This window comes from Callithrix jacchus, chromosome 5 (genome assembly GCF_049354715.1).
Source record: "Callithrix jacchus isolate 240 chromosome 5, calJac240_pri, whole genome shotgun sequence".
Lineage (NCBI taxonomy): Eukaryota > Metazoa > Chordata > Mammalia > Primates > Cebidae > Callithrix > Callithrix jacchus.
In genome coordinates, this window is record NC_133506.1 from 83,788,109 (window position 1) to 83,804,875 (window position 16,767).

A 16,767-nucleotide genomic window follows, 5' to 3' on the forward strand; every position below is an offset into this window, starting at 1 on the left:
GTAAGTCAAAGATTGATTAGCTGGCTCTTCAATGGCAATTTTTATAATGATAACTAAATTTTAGATTGGGCTTCCCTACGGCTTAACTTGAGCCAGTGTGCAAACGTGATTCAAAACACAACTTTTGGGCTGGGTGCAGTGGCTCACACCTGTAATCCCAACACTTTGGGAGGCTGAGGTGGGCAGATCACCTGAGGTCAGGAGTTCAAGACCAGTCTGGATAACATGGTGAAAGCCCATCTCTACTAAAAACACAAAAAAATTAGCCAGGCATGGTGGTATGTGCCTGTAATCCCAGCTACTGCTGCGGCTGAGGCATGAGAATCACTTGAGCGGGGAGGTAGAGGTTGCAGTGAGCTGAGATTGCGCCACTGCACTCCATCCAGCCTGGGCAACAGAATGAGACCCTGTCACAAAATAAATAAATAAATAAATAAATAATAAAAATTTAAGTCTTGAAGGACACACAACAGTATTTTCTTCTGAAAAAAAGGAAATACAGAGGCATAAGAAGAGGGCATCTCTTTTTTACTTCATATACTGCTTGACTATTTGAAATGTTTTTATACTGATGGTCATTTACTTTTGTAATTTAAAAAAACAATAAATTCTTTTTAAAAGTCAAATAGCATGAGTAGGTGGTTCTCTCCAGTAGAATTCAGAGGCCTAGAAGCAGAAATAGAGAAAAAAGCAGCATGATACAAAGCAATAGAAAAGAAGTAAATGATAAGCCAGACAATTCAAAAGAAAAATTCCTGGTTTCTTTTTTATTTTAAAGTGATACTTTTAAAAATTTTTTGTTTTAATTTTTTTTTTCTTCTTGAGACAGGGTCCCGCTCTGTCACCCAGGCTGAAATGCAGTGATGTGATGTTGGCTCACTGCAACCTCCGCCTCCAGGGTTCAAACAAGTCTCCTGCCCCAGCCCCCCAAGTAGCTAGGACCACAAGTGCACACCACCAAGCCCAACTAATTCTTATTATTTTTAATTTAATATTTTTAATATTAAATGTAATATTAATAATATTAAATTTTAACATTTTTTCTAGAGACAGGGTTTTGCCATGTTGCCCAGGCTGGTCTTGAACTCCTGGACTCAAGCAATCTGCCCACCTTGGCCTCCCAAAGTGCACCTGGGAGGCATTAGCCACTGCACCTGGCCTAATTCCTGATTTCTAAAACCCAAATCCTCACATCTCTCTGCTATATTTCTTAATTCATTCTCTACCCCTCAGGAAACTTCTATGGTTTATCTCACAGAAAAAGAGAAAGAAAACATTCCTACAATCCTTGGGTTTATTTCCCTTGGTGTTACCTGGAATTAGACTGCCTTACAGCATGACTAACTAGCATTGGAATTATCATCCACACTTTGGTGAGAGGGTGGTTTTAACATGGAAAAGCAGTTTGCTCAAGATCCTAAGTTAAGTTGAGTTTGCTAATAAAAACAGTACTCTAAGCCCGTTTCCTATTCACATCCATGGCTCTTCCTCTCAGATCATTTCTTAGTCTATTTAGGCTGCTAAATTTTCATAACAAACTAGCATAGACTGGGTGGTTGAAAACAGAAATGTATTTCTCACAATTCTGGAGGTTGGGAAGTCCATCAAGGCAGAAGCAAATTTGGTGTCTGGTGAAGGCCCACTTCTGGTTCAGACAGCTGTCTTCTCACAATAAGGACACATAGTGGAAAGAGCAAGGGAGCTTCCTCTGGGGTCTCTCATAAAGGCACTAATATCTCATTCATGAAGGCTCTACCCTCATGATCTAATTGAGGCCCCACCTCCTCATAGCATCACCTTGAGGGATAGGATTTCAACACAGGAATTTTGGAGAGATGTGAACATTGACACCATAGCAGATCTTTAAGTTCTACAAAACTTAAAGACGCAAAATACAATATATAAAAGCCAGTTCTAGCTTCCTGACCTAACACAAACCCAACATAGGTTTATGGAAAAACTCTCCCTTAACATGTATCTCAGTAATACTAATTACACCAAAGGCTGCAAAAATATTCAGAATATATAACACTGATTTATATACAAATTTATAAACTGATACTCACCTAATCCAACCCTGATTTGCTATAATTCTTCAAATTCCCTAAGTCCTAACTCTTTTTAACGGTCTTATAAAAGATACCTTCTTCTGTAGTTATTCTCAAAAACAGGTAGGTATCTGGGATAATTGGTTGGGCTTTCTAAAAAATAAGTTAAGTCTCTATATTATCCTTGGTATATAACTGAATTCCAGAGATCAAAAATATAAATATGAAAACTTGAAACCCTATTTACTAGATTAAAACATGGGAGATTATTTTCACAAGCTCAGGGTAAAAAAATTCTTCTAAAATATGAAATTTAGGGGTCATTAAAGAACAGGTTGGATAAGTTCTACCATGTAGAAACTTTCCTATATTAAAAAGAGGCAGCCAGGCACAGTGACTCATGCCTGCAATTGCAGCACTTTAGGAGGCCAAGGTGGGCAGATCACCTGAGGTCGGGAGTTCAAGACCAGCCTGACCAACATGACAAAATCTCCTTTTTAAAAATACAAAATTAGCAAGGTGTGGTGTATCTAAAAATACAAAATTAGTCAGGTATGTTGGCACATTCCTGTAATCCCAGCTACTCTGGAGGCTGAGGCAGGAGAATCGCTTGAACCTGGGAGGTGGAGGTTACAGTGACCCGAGATTGTGCTATTGCACTCCAGTCTGGGTAACAAGAGCAAAACTGTCTCAAAAAAAAAAGAGGCTAAAGTAAGACACACACCCCCAAAATACCAGACAAAATGGGGAAAATATCTCAAAACATGACAAAGAGCTAGCAACTCTGATTCCCTCTTGTTTACCTCCTACTTGGGCACCTCAAGTGCCCAAGTCCTATCAATTCTATCTCTTAAACATCTCACCAATCTGTCCAGGCCTCTGTCACCACTGATGCCATCATTCTCTCTTATCCAGATATATATATATATATTTCTTTTTAATAACAGTATACACTGAGCACGGTGGTTCAGGCCTGTAATCACAGCTACTCAGGAGGCAAAGGCAGAAAGATTGCTTGAGCCCCGGAGTTAGAGGCTGCAATGAGAGATGATGGTGCCACAGAAGAAATGCACTCCAGCCTGAGTAATAGAGTGAGACCCCAATTCTAAATAAGTATTTAAAAATAAAAATAAATGTACAGTTCAATGTGTTGTGACAAATGTTTACACCTATGTATCTACCATGCCAATCAAAATATATAACAATTCTATCACCCCAAAAGTTCTCTTATGCCCCTTTGCCATCAGTCCCTGAGACCAAGGGGCAACCTCTGTTCTGATTTCTATCACCCTAGCTTACTTCTGACTCCTCCAAAATTCACAAAAACAGAATAATACTATAGCAATATATGCCAGGCTTCTTCTTCTTTTTTTTTTTTAAATTTTTATTTTTGAGACGGAGTTTTGCTCGTTACCCAGGCTGGAGTGCAATGGCGCGATCTCGGCTTACTGCAACCTCCGCCTCCTGGGTTCAGGCAATTCTCCTGCCTCAGTCTCCCAAGTAGCTGGGATTACAGGCACGCACCACCATGCCCAGCTAATTTTTTGTATTTTTAGTAGAGACGGGGTTTCATCATGTTGACCAGGATGGTCTCGATCTCTTCACCTCATGATCCACCCGCCTCAGCCTCCCAAAGTGCTGGGATTACAGGCTTGAGCCACCGCACCCGGCCCTATGCCAGGCTTCTTTTTCTCAAAACAATATTTGAGATTCACATTATAACAAGGATCGTTTGTTCCTTTTTATATATGTCAATTTGTTCATTGCATTATTTACTATAAAACGAGTTTTAAATTTTTTTATATGTCCCTACTACAGCTGCTGAGTTTCTTATCTGGATTTAAAATGTCTTTCTGGCTGGCATGGTGGCTCATGCCTGTAATCCCAGCAGTTTGGGAGGCTGAGGCGGGCGGATCAACTGAGGTCAGGAGTTCAAGACCAGCCTGGTCAACATGGAGAAACCCCAACTCTACTAAAAGTACAAAATTAGCCAGGAGTGGTGGTGCATGTCTATAATCCCAGCTACTCGGGAGGCTGAGGCAGGAGAATCGCTTGAACCCACGAGGCGGAGGGTGCAGTAAGCCAAGATCACACCACTACACTCCAGCCTGAGCAACAAGAGCAAAACTCTATCTCAAAAAAAAAAAAGGCCAGGCGCGGCAGCTCACGCCTGCAATCCCAGCACTCTGGGAGGCCGAGGTGGGTGGATCACCAGAGTTCAGGGGCCTGACCAACATGGAGAAACCCCATCTCTACTAAAAATACAAAATTAGCTGGGTGTTGTGGCAAACACTTGTAATCCCAGCTACTCAGGAGGCTGAGGCAGGAGTACGGCTTGAACCTCAAAGGTGGAGGTTGTGGTGAGCCAAGATTGTGCCACTGCGCTCCAGCCTGGGCAACAAGAGCAAAACTCCATCTCAAAAAAAAAAAGTCTTTCTATTCCTTGGATTATACAATCATCTAAATATTATTCTGAGACTGTTATTGTTTATATATTTAACCCTTTAATTCATTTGGAAATTATTTTGGAAAATAATTCAGTTCCAATTCTATTTTTTGTAAGATGTCTCAGTTTTACAAGCACCATCTATTAAATGAATCATTTTTCTTGCTGTACTAAAAATTACCAAGAGGTCGATATTTAACCAGACCACTGACAATCATGCAGGTAAGTATTCCTAAGTGAAAGTACTTATGCTCAGAGTGCTCTAGGAGATTTATCTTTTGAAAAACAAAAATAGTATCACTCTCCTGCTTTAAAACTCTTCAATAGCTTTGCACTGTCCTTAGGATAAAAGATCAGATCTGGCTCTTGTTAACCTCTCCAATATCACTAACACTTCTCTTGCTCTCATTATTGTACTCTGGACACACTATCCTTCTTCCAGTTCCTCAAACTCCATGATCTCTCCTGTCAGCGGTCTTTACAGAAGGCTTCATCTCCTAGGGAAACCTACTTTATCTTCTCCCACTAACCCCCACCTAAACCTTCTCCCACTCATCCCTCACATCTCTATAGACATCATTTCCCCAGGAAGCCTTCCCTTGTTCCACTTCCCTAGCCCCCATATTGTTTCCTCCAAACCTCTTCACTTCTCCCTGACAGCACTTGGCACACTTATAAATAGTAACTACTAGCCCAGGTGTGGTGGCTCACACCTATAATCCCAGCACTTTGGGAAGCCCAGGTAGGCAGATCACTTACATTCAGAAGTTTGAAACCAGCCTGGGCAACATGGTAAAACCCTGTCTCTACAAAAAACAGAAAAATTAGCCAGGCATGGTGGTGCCTGCCTGTAGTCCCAGATACTTTGGAGGCTGAGGTGGGAGGATGGCTTAAGCCCGGGAGGTAGAGGCTGCAGTGAAGCATGATCATGCCACTGTACTCCAGCCTGGGCAACAGAGTCAGACCCTCTCTCAAAAAAGAAAAAAAGAAACAGTAACTATTTGCTTAATGTCATCTTCCCTAATTTACTGTACATTCCATAATGACAAGGACCATTTCTACTTTGTTCACCATTATACTCCTGTACATCTCATTACCGAGCTCAGTAAAAAAAAAAATGAACACAACCGATGCATCAAAGAACAGCAATGGGAACATCACAGAAGAAATGTAAAAAGACAAATATAGCAAAAAGCTGATCAATACCCTAACAATTTAAGGGAAAAAGAAATCAGCCAGGTCTGGTAGCTCACGCCTGTAATCCCAGAACTTTGGAAGGCCAAGGCACGCGGATTGCTTGAGGTCAGGAGTTCGAGGCCAGACTGCCCAACATGGTGAAACCCTACCTCTACTAAAAATACAAAAATTAGCCAGGCGTGGTGGTGGGCATCTATAACACCAGTTACTCAGGAGGCTGAGGCAGGAGAATTGCTTGAACCCAGGAGGCAAAGGTTGCAGTGAACCGAGATCATACCACTGCACTCCAGCCTGGGCAACAGAGTGAGTGAGACTCCATCTCAAAAATAAATAAATTTTTTAAAAAAGAAATTAAAAAAATTTAGGCTGGGCATGGTAGCTCACACCTGTAATCCCAGCATTTTAGGAAGCTGAAGCAGGAGGATCACTTAAGTCCAGGCATTTGAGACCAACCTGTGCAACACAGTGACTGTTGTCTCTACAAAAATAAGTAAACAAATACAATTTAAAATTTTAAAAAAATATATATTTTCCTAGTATGAGATTATAAAATTTTTTCTTTAAAAGGTCACTACTGGTTAAAAGAACTGATATAGGCTGGGCATAGTGGCTCATGTCTGTAATCCCAGCACTTTGGGAGACTGAGGCAGGTGGACTGCTTGAGGTCAGAAGTTCAAGACTAGCCTGGGCAACAAGGTGAAGCCCCATCTCTATTAAAAATACAGAAACAAAATTAGCCAGGAGTGGTGCTGGGCACCTGTAATCCCAGCTACTCAGGAAGGCTGAGGCAAGAGAATTGCTTGAACCTGGGGGGTGGAGGTTGCAGTGAGCCCAGACTGTCACTGCACTCCAGCCAGGGCAACAGAAAGAATTGGTATCATCTTTTAAAAGACAGCTAGTATCTTTGGCCAAGCAATTCCACTTCAAGGAATTTATTCTATAGGAATGCTATAAAAACACATAAAGATAAAAAAAATAAAAATAAATAAACACATAAAGATATATGTACAGAGATTTCTCTGCAGTACTGCTTTTAATATGGAAAAAATAGAAAACACTCCAAATAACCATAATTGGGTGGTTTTTTAAGAGACAGGACTCACTCTGTCACCCAAGCTGGAGTACAGTGGCCAGTGGCACAATCACAGCTCACTGTAACTTCAATATCCTGGGCTCAAGTGATCCTTCGGCTTTAGCTTCCCAAGAAGCTGGGATTACAGGCATGCGCCACCACATCTGGCTAACTTTATTTTTTTGTAGAGATAGGGTCTCACTATGTTGCATAGGCTGGTCTCGAACTTCTGGCCTCAAGCAATCATATTACTTCAACTTCCCAGAGCACTGAGATTATGGTGTGAGCCACCACACCTGGCTCATAATTGGGTTTTAAGTAAATTATCATTTAGCCCTACAATATGATACTGATTATGAAAATGCATCTAAGATACGTTAAGCTTAATGAAACAAGTTGTATTTCTGTACAAACACTACTAATTCTCTCACAATGAAAAGCTTTAAACACTAAGTATAAAGGTCGGGTACAGTGGTTTACGCCTGTAATCCCAGCACTCTGGGAGGGTGGATCACAAGGTCAGGTGTCTGAGAAGAGTCTGACCAACATGGTGAAACTCCATCTCTACTAAAAACACAAACATTAGCCAGGTGTGGTATAATCCCAGCTACACAGGAGGCTGACGCAGGAGAACTGCTTGAACCCAGGAGGCGGACGTTGCACTGAGCCAAGATCAGGCCACTGCACTCCAGCCTGGGTGACAGAGTAAGACGCTGTCTCAAAAAAAAAAAAAAAATAAGTATAAATGGTTATAGATTGATATATGTATTTAGAAAATTCTAAAACAAATATACCAAACAGCGGTTATCTCTGGGAATTGCCATCTCTTTTCTAATTTACCATTTTCATAGTACTTGATTATTTTAACTGTGGGCATACATTACTTTTGTAATTAAAGGAAAAATGCATTTCATTTTAAGTGTCATTTAAAACTGAAAGCTGATTTTTACAATGTCAAAAGTTTTCAATTTGGCAGGGCATGGTGGCTCACACCTGTAATCCCAGCACTCTGGGAGACCAAGGCAGGCAATCACCTGAGGTCGGGAGTTCAAGACCAGCCTGACCAACATGGAGAAAGCCCATCTCTATTAATAATACAAAATTATCCAGGCATGGTGGTGCATGCCTGTAATTCCAGTTACTGAGGAGGCTGAGGAAGGAGAATCGCTTGAACCCAGGAGGGAGAGGTTTTGGTGAGCCAAGATCGTACCATTGTACCCTAGCCTAGGCAACAAGAGCAAAACTCCATCTTAAAAAAAAATGTTCTCAATTTCTAAACCTCAGACAGATAACCAAAACTAGTGCTCAGTAAAAATGACATTTGCTTCAAGTTGGTAAAGTTACTATACTAGTTCCTAAACATACTGTACCCCTTGATGAACAATTTAAATCAAGAAAACAAATGTAGGTTGCGCGCAATGGCCCACGCCTGTAATCCCAACACTTTGGGAGGCCGAGGCAGGTGGATCACAAGGTCAGGTGATCAAGACCATCCTGGCCAACATGGTAAAAGCCCATCTCTACTAAAAATACAAAAACTAGCTGGGCACAGTGGTGTATGCCTGTAATCCCAGCTACTCTGGAAGCTAAGGCAGGAGAATCACTTGAACCAAGAAGTCAGAGGTTGCAGTGAGCTGAGATTGTGCCACTGCACTCTAGCCTGGCGACAGAGCAAGACGCCATCTCAAAAACAAACAAACAAATCTGAAGTATTAGGTTAAGACTCTGCTTATTTAATAGCCAAATGCTCAAAACGTTTGAATGATACTTCCTAAGTTTATTTTCACAAATTAGTTCCAAAGCATTGGTGGTTCAGTGGTAGAACGCTCACCTCCCACGCAGGAGACTCAGGTTTGATTCCTGGCCAATGCAACTCCCGCTGGTTGCCAGGCATTGTAGCCCACACCTGTAATCCCAGCACTTTGGGAGGCTTAGGCAGGTGGACTGCCTGAGGTTAGGAGTTTGAGACCAGCCTGGCAACATGGTAAAAACCCATCTCTACTAAAAATACAAAAATGAGCCAGGCATGGTGGCAGGTAATCCTAGCTACTTGAAAGACTGAGGAGGGAGAACCGCTTGAACCCAGGAGGTGGAGGTTGCACTGAGCTGAGATCTCACCACTGCACTCCAGCCTGGGCAACAAGAGTGAGACTTTGTTTAAAAAAAAAAAAAAATTCCAGTAGTATACAATGTATGAATATAACATTTCAATGCAGTCACCTTGAAATTCCTGACTGTTTAATAATACACATTTTTTAGTATGTTCTCTCTAATGATACCCCATTCTGTAATCAAAGCTGGTACTAAAAAATATTTTTCATTCTGATAGAAAAAAATCTAAGTATACTTTCAAAACAAAACCTACTCTGCAATTGCCATGGTTTTCTGTATCTCTCCAAGATTGGAAAACTTAAGAGTTAACATTATTTAACAGTTTTTGTACTAGGCACTGAGTTGTACCACTTGGTGCCCTCTATCTACAGAGACTAAGACCAACTACACAAACAGCAGTGAGGAGAATCAACATTTCAACTAGGGACTGAGAGATGAGTTTAGTTTTGACATTAAAGTTTCTCCCCTTTTTATACTGCTTTGAATTTCTCAAATGAAGGAATGAATTACAGCTATATGAAAAGATACTAAAATATACCTACTGCATTCACATATTTCATGAATGGAAATTTAAATTGCAATTTTTTTGGAAGGCAATCATACTCTACAATCAAAAACTTTAACACTGTGCATGCTATTTGACTTGGTCTTTCCAATTCTAGAAATTGAAGTTTAATAATCAAAAATATGTTCAGAAGGCATACATAATTCTTATAGCATTTTTCTGTTTAGGAAAAACTTAAACATCCTCCCCCCCTCCCCCAGATGGAGTCTCGCTCTGTCACCCAGGCTGGAGCACAGTGGCACAATCCCAGCTCACTGAAACCTCCACCTCCCAGCTTCAAGTGATTCTCCTGCCTCAGCCTCCAAGTAGCTGGGATTACAGGCATGCGTCACCATGCCTGGCTAATTTTGTATTCTTAGTAGAGATGGGGTTTCTCCATGTTGGTCAGGCTGGTCTGGAACTTCCGACCTCAGGTGATCCGCCCACCTCAGCCTCCCAAAGTGCTGGTATTACAGGCGTGAGCCACCCCGCACCCGGCCGCAAAATGACAATTTAAAAAATATATATATAACAGGGCCGGGCGTGGTGGCTCACGCCTACAATCCCAGCACTTTGGGAGGCCAAGGCGGGTGGATCACTAGGTCAACAGATCAAGACAATCCTGTTCAACAAGGTGAAACCCCGTCTACTAAAAATACAAAAATTAGCTGGGTATGGTGGTGCACGCCTGTAGCCCCAGCCGCTCGGGAGGCTGAGGCAGGAGAATTGCTTCAACCCAGAAGGCAGAGGTTGCGGTGAGCCAAGATCGTGCCATTGCACTCCAGTCTGGGTAACAATAGCAAAACTCCGTCTCAAAAAAATAAAAATAAAAAAAATTAGCCAGACATGGTGGCAAATGCCTGTAATCGCAGCTACGTGGGAGGCTGAACCCAGGAGGAGGAGGTTGCAGTGAGTCGAGATCGTGCCACTGCACTCCAGCCTGGACAACAAGAGCAAAACTCTGTCTCAAAAAAAAAAAAGAAAGAAAAAAAAGGAAAAAGCTCTATTTAGGCTGCATGTGGTGGCTCACATCTGTAATCCCAGCACTTTGAGAGGCTGAGGGAGAAGAATCCCTTGAGCCCAGCAGTTCAAGACCAGCCTGGACAACACAGAGACCCTGTCTCTACAAAATAAAAAAAGTTTTTGTAAAAAAATAAGCCTCCATTTAGGCAGGGAGCAGTGGCCCATGCCTGTAATTCCAGTACAAGGTGGGAGAATCACTTGGGGTCAGGAGTTCGAGACAAGCTTGGCCAACATGGTGAAACTCCATCTCTAATAAAAATACAAAAAAAAAATTTAAAAATTAGCTGGGCATGGTGGTACATGCCTACAGTCCCAGCTACTCCCAGGGCTGGGGCAGGAGAATCACTTGAACCAGGGAGGTGGAGGTTGCAGTGGGCCGAGATCAAGCCACTGCACTGCAACTCGAGCAACAGAGTGAAACTCCATCTAAAAAATTTTTTTAAAAGCTCTATTTTTAATAGTCCTTACCACATTTATCAGAGAATGCTATATCTGGTATCAATATTCCTCTACTTTACCAAAAATAATACTACCCCTATATTATCAATTGTTAATAAACTTACTCATGCAGCATATTCTTTCAGCCTGTTACTCTGGGCTGTTTTAAACAATTTCTTAATTTAGAAACATATAACTCAAGCTATATATCTTTTCAACAAGAATTAAGGTCATTTTTGTTTTTATTAAGAGTCACTTAAATCTGTATGAAATAGAAAAAAATTAACTTTAAGTTTAAAAAATTTCTAAATAAGGTACCTGAACATCATAGAGTGCTACAATATTTTCATGCTGAAGCTCCTATTAAGAAAATTGAGAATAAAAAATATGTAAGTATTGTAATAATTTTACTATATTTTAATATGTAAATAAAATTAAAGTATACACTTCTACACTACTAGTATTATACTTCTATTAATAGGCCAGAAAAATTCAGTATCTTAAAGAATAAGAAACATACCTCATCAAACAGAAAGCACATTATCTCACTGAAAGAAAATATAATTGTTAGCTCAAAGAGCTATAATTCTTAGCAAAGAGCTCTCCACAGGAAGTAGTTTTGAAGAAGCTGAGTGTTAAATAAGGGCTCTGGCCAGGCGAGGTGGTTCACACCTATAATCCCAGCACTTTGGGAGGCTGAGGCAGGCGGATCACCTGAGGTCACCAGTTGGAGACCAGCCTGATCAACATGGAGAAACCCCGTCTCTACTAAAAATACAAAAGTAGCCAGGTGTGGTGGCACATGCCTGTAATCCCAGCTACTCAGGAGGCTGAGGCAGGAGAATCACTTAAACACAGGAGGTGGAGGTTGTGGTGAGCTGAGATCGCACCATTGCACTCCAGCCTGGACAAGAGAGAAACTCCGCCTCAAAAAAAAAAAAAAAGAGCGCCCCACGCTTGTATTAGTTTGGAAAACACCAGGTCCAGTACTTCCAAACTAGTTTCTTCATTGTAGAATTTTTCAGACTTTCTTTAATGAGCCATAGGCTTTGTGACTCTCCAAGAAGTATTTAGCAAATAGGATTTTCCAAACTTACTTAACTATCTTCTTAAACCATCTCACTTAGGTAATGATGGTTGTGAGTGATCTAAAAAGACCACCTCTAAGAAACACAACTTTCTTCAATTTAAAGAAAGATCCCAAGTGCCTCCACTCTAGTAACATGAAAGGGGACAACAGGAGAGGTAAAAACAATGTACAAGATGGGTCTGCCTGGCCCTCCTCTCAAACACAGTAACTAGGAAAAAGGAGAAATGATGAGAAGCTAAACTCAGTCTTCACAGAATCCATCTGAGCTCTGGTTCTTAAAAACAGATTCTGAGGGTTGGGCGTGGTGGCTCATGTCTGTAATCCAAGCACTTTGGAGGCCAAGGCAGGCGGATCACCTGAGGTTGGGAGTTCAAAACCAGCCTGACCAAAAAAAAAAAAAAAGCTTCTGAGTACTCAATGTTTTAAAAAAGTGAGCATGTAAAAAGGAAAGCAACAGTTGAAAATTCTCAAACTTGGACCCAACTACTAAAATTACAAAGGATGGCAGCAGGTATTCATTTAAGTTTTAACTTTATATGAATACTACTACATAAAGAAACATACCTTTAAGATTTTAATTTCCTTTCCAAGTAGTATTTGTGATTTTGACAAGTTCTTTTTATTAATACTTTTAATAGCTACCTCCCAATCAGTTTTCTGAAAAGGAAAAACAGTGTTACTCCTAGATATCACTCCACAGAAAAAAATTCATAAGCACGAAGATGTTTTCATTAAAAATATGTACAGCATTGGGGAAAATAGAAAAGAACCTGGATTTCCAATAATGGAAAAGTGATTTCATAAACTATAGTGTTATATGCCAAGGTCCTACAACATAACTACTAAAATAACAAATATGAAGGCCACATAGTAACTAACATTAAATGAAAAAAGAACAGTTCACAACCACCTCAAAGTTATGGAGAAATGTAGAAATCAACTTGAAAGGTGATATGGTTAATTGAAAAATTATGGTTAGCTTGGCAAGATTACACCGTGCTTTTCTTGAGTTCTAAATTATTTTCATAATAAATGAAAAGTTGCCAGGCATGGTGGCCCACGCCTATAATCCAAGCACTTTGGAGGCCAACGTGGGTGGATCACCTGAGGTCGGGAGTTCAAGACCAGCCTGACCAACTGGTGAAACCCCGTCTTAAAAAATAAATAAATAGGCTGGGCGCGGTGGCTCACGCCTATAATCCCAGCACTTTGGGAGGCCGAGGCAGGTGGATCACGAGGTCAACAGATCGAGACGATCATGGTCAACAAGGTGAAACCCCATCTCTACTAAAAATACAAAAATTAGTTGGGCATGGTGGTACGCGCCTGTAGTCCCAGATACTCTGGAGGCTGAGGCAGAAGAATTGCTTGAACCCAGGAGGTGGAGGTTGCGGTGAGCCGAGATCGCGCCATTGCACTCCAGCCTGGGTAACAACAGCGAAGCTCCATCTCAAAAAAATAAATAAATGAAAAGTTAGGCCGGGCACCGTGACTAAAGCCTGTAATCCCAACTCTTTGGGAGGCCCAGGAGGGCAGAACACCTGAGGTCAGAAGACCACCCTGGCCAACGTGGTGAAACCCTGTCTCTACTAAAAATACAAAAAAAAAAAAAAAAAAAAAAAAAAAAAAAATTAGCTGGGTGTGGTGGCCTGTAATCCCAGCTACTCAGGAGGCTGAGGCAGGAGAATCTCTTGAGCCCGGGAGGCCGAGGTTGCAGTGACCAAAGATCTTGCCATTGCACTCCAGCCTGGGCGACAGAGCAAGACTGTCTTTTAAATAAATAAATAAATACATGAAAAGTAGCATCACTTTATCCGATAAGCAACAAAGTCAGCCCACTTTTAACTCGCTCCGTGGCAACAATCAGAACTGCCACACCCTTTAAGACTATTTCCATTCCCCAAACGCCTTTCCAAATTCTTTACATTCTAAAACCTCGTTTAACTGTACTTGCAAAATAGCAATGGCTTAAAGAAAAATTTTTTAAGGCTTAAACATGCTTTCATGTTTCTGTGTACTGAAAATGAAGCGTCTAACCATCTTTTTCACCCGGAGTTCGCCAATCTGACCCCGGAGGGGAAAAGGATGGGGGGCTCTTCGGGGTGCAAGGGACCAGTGCTGGGAAAGGTGACACCTCCCAGGCAGAGAAAGCCTGAGGCTAACGGGACATCCACCCATTTCCCCTCTGGGTATGTAATTATCAACCTCAAAGGTGATCAGCCCTGGGCGGGGGTTAAAAAAAACAAAGATCCATTCACACCGGAGCCTTGAGAGCGCACCGGGCTGTGCCATCTATTTTGGGTCCAGAGTAACCTAGGGGCAAAGGCTCCTGCAGGCGGCAAAGGGGTGGGTCCCAAGCATACAGGAGGGTCAGCAGCAGCTGGTCCGTAGGCGGAGAGCCGTGAGAGGCTTGGGCCCCAGAGCAACCCTCGCTGGACCAAAACAAACCGCGAGACTGACAGCGCGCACAATAGCAGCCCCGGCAAAGCGCCGAGATGGGGGCTCGGTCCGCGGCTCCGCCAAGTTTCAGGACCTCCCAGCCCCGTGCCGGCCGCCCGGGGCCCGGCCTCCCCCCGGCCGGAGCTCACCTGGCGGTGCCTCCCCCGGAAGACCACGGCGAAGGCCCCGTGTCCCACGAGGTCCCTCTTGCTGTACTCGAAGTCCCCCACCACCTCCATGGCCGCGCCCCCGGGGAACACAGCAGGAGGGCGGCGCAGGTATCAGCACCGCAACTCCGCGGGTCCGGAGCGCGCCAGCGGGCGGCGGGTCTGGGGCAGCCGCAGCCCCGGCCCCGGGCGGACTCTCATGCCGAGAGGCCGGAGCAGAAACGGGGAAGGCCGCCGCGCGGAGCCGGGATCAGCGAGGCCCGGCCAGGCCCCGGCAGCTCCTCACGGCCCAGCCCGCGGGCTTCTAGCGAAGCAGCCTCTGCGCTGCCGGGCCAGGGTTACCGGCGCCGTCACTGTGCGCGCCCACAGCCGTACCCGCGCTGTGAGGCGGTGAGGGACCTGATACTCTCCATCCCCAGCTCGTCCGGCCTCCTCCGCCCTTCCCCCCCGGGGCGCTGCTGCTGTGGAGGCGGCCGCCGCCCTATAACCCGCAGCGCCGCGGTCCCGCGCTTCCCCGCCTCGCGGCGGCGCCCAACACCCTCGCGCGCGCCAGCCGCTCCCGCGCGACTGGCTGCCCTCTGCGACGTCCGCGCGCCTGTAGGCCGCAGCGCCAGATCGCTCCCTCCGCCGGGGAAAGGAGTGCGGCCCGGTAGCCGCGCCCGGAGCTGGGTTGGTCCTCTGCCGCTCCTGAGGCGGGGACAGTGGACGCGACCCGCTGCGGCCACAGCAGGTTACGGGCTGGGGGCTCCGTGCTGTGCCAGGGGAGCAGATTCGAGCCGACCACGCCCCGGGCTCCGGACCGCTGGGAGGCGGACTTCAGAGAAGCGGGTCTTGAACCCCAACTGCAGGCGGGACGGGAGTATCTGTGCAGGGTAGACCCCCAGATTACTGCCAGAGCAAAGAAGCAACTGCTACTCCCTCGCCCGCGAAAACCAGAGTTCACGCTGCCAAACTGCTGGCCTTCGGACATCTCTCGGGGTTTACTCGCTCAGGGACGGCTAGAGGGACTGTGTCAAGCGGGATTCTGCACCTTTTGGGGATCCCTTGACTCTAAGAGAAGCTGATGACAGCTCAGGGCCCTCTTCGCAGAGAATTGCCTCTGCACACTGACTCAGGATCGCACATGCTTTCAAGGCTTTGCTGGGGCTTGTGGTGTCAGGCCAGTTTGACCTCAGGCTTACCTCACATGGCCGAAGAGAGCTTTCTTTTCTACCTGATTGTTAAAGTTGTTCAAGTGACAAGGAACAGATTGTCAGCGTTCCCTCAAGGAAGTGTCTTATGAAACCATTTAGTAAACAATATGCTTGAAGCTATCATAGAAAACTCAGGCCCCATACTTGAGTGTGCGTTCCATTTTTAAGGGTATGTGTTTTCAGGGTCTCCCTCACCACCCCCACTGCCACTCCCTGTCCCTGCAAGCTGATCTCTGAACCGTGACAGAGTCAGCTCCAGGATTCTAAGAGAACCCTCCTTCTTCACACTCTCAAAACGTAGGGCCTTGGTTTCTGCTTCTGCTACTGTGCACCCTTTGTCATCCTGTCCTTATATCTGGCTCAGCTGGTTGCCTTAGACACTGAAAATCTGGAGCCTTTGAAAGTTTACAGCAAGTTAAGCAAGTTTGCACATACACACAAAAATGTGTGGAGATGATTCCTTACCTCACTGAAACATTCTCTAGTCTATCCTTTTCTTTCTTTCTTTTTCTTTCTTTCTTTCTCTCTCTCTTCTCTCTCTCTCTCTCTCTCTCTCTCTTTCTTTCTTTCTTTCTTCCTTCTTTCTTTTCTTCTTTCTCAGAATTTCACTCCATCACCCGGGCTCGAGTGCAGTAGTAGCACAATCTCGGCTCACTGCAACCTCTGCCTCCCAAATGCAAGCGACTCTCCTACCTCAGCATCCCAAGCAGCTAGAATTACAGGCACACCCCACGCCCAGGTAATTTTTGTATTTTAGTGCAGATGGGGTTTCTCCATGTTGGCCAGGCTGGTCTCAAACTCATAAACTCAGGTGATCCGCCCACCTCGGCCTCCCAAAGTGCTGAGATTACAAGTGTGAGCCACCATGCCCAGCCAATTTTGGTTTTCAAAAGGATAGACTGGGCCGGGCGCGGTGGCTCACACCTGTAATCCCAACACTTTGGGAGGCAGAGGCAGGTGGATCACGAGGTCAAGAGATCCAGACCATCCTGTTCAAC

The 16,767-nt window shown here is 44.2% G+C and overlaps 1 protein-coding gene and 1 non-coding gene across 10 annotated transcripts in view; one reads left to right on the top strand and one right to left on the bottom strand.

Annotated features, from left to right (window-relative positions):
• Positions 1–15,145, bottom strand: part of ULK2 (unc-51 like autophagy activating kinase 2) — a 101,503-nt gene extending 86,358 nt beyond the window's left edge. For all 9 annotated transcript variants that reach the window (XR_013535619.1, XR_013535620.1, XM_078373187.1 and 6 more), the window contains exons 1-3: positions 14,559–15,145; positions 12,535–12,627; positions 11,199–11,240 (exon numbers count right to left, since the gene is read on the bottom strand). Coding sequence is in view for 7 of the 9 variants with exons in the window: in XM_078373187.1 (XP_078229313.1) it covers positions 11,199–11,240; positions 12,535–12,627; positions 14,559–14,648 (225 nt within the window). In the remaining 2 variants the exon portion in view is untranslated. The remainder of the gene's footprint in view (positions 1–11,198; positions 11,241–12,534; positions 12,628–14,558) is intronic.
• TRNAG-CCC (transfer RNA glycine (anticodon CCC)) lies at positions 8,565–8,635 on the top strand. Its single transcript has one exon. It is a non-coding gene; the product is annotated as a tRNA-Gly (tRNA).
• Positions 15,146–16,767: the final 1,622 nt, after the last annotated feature.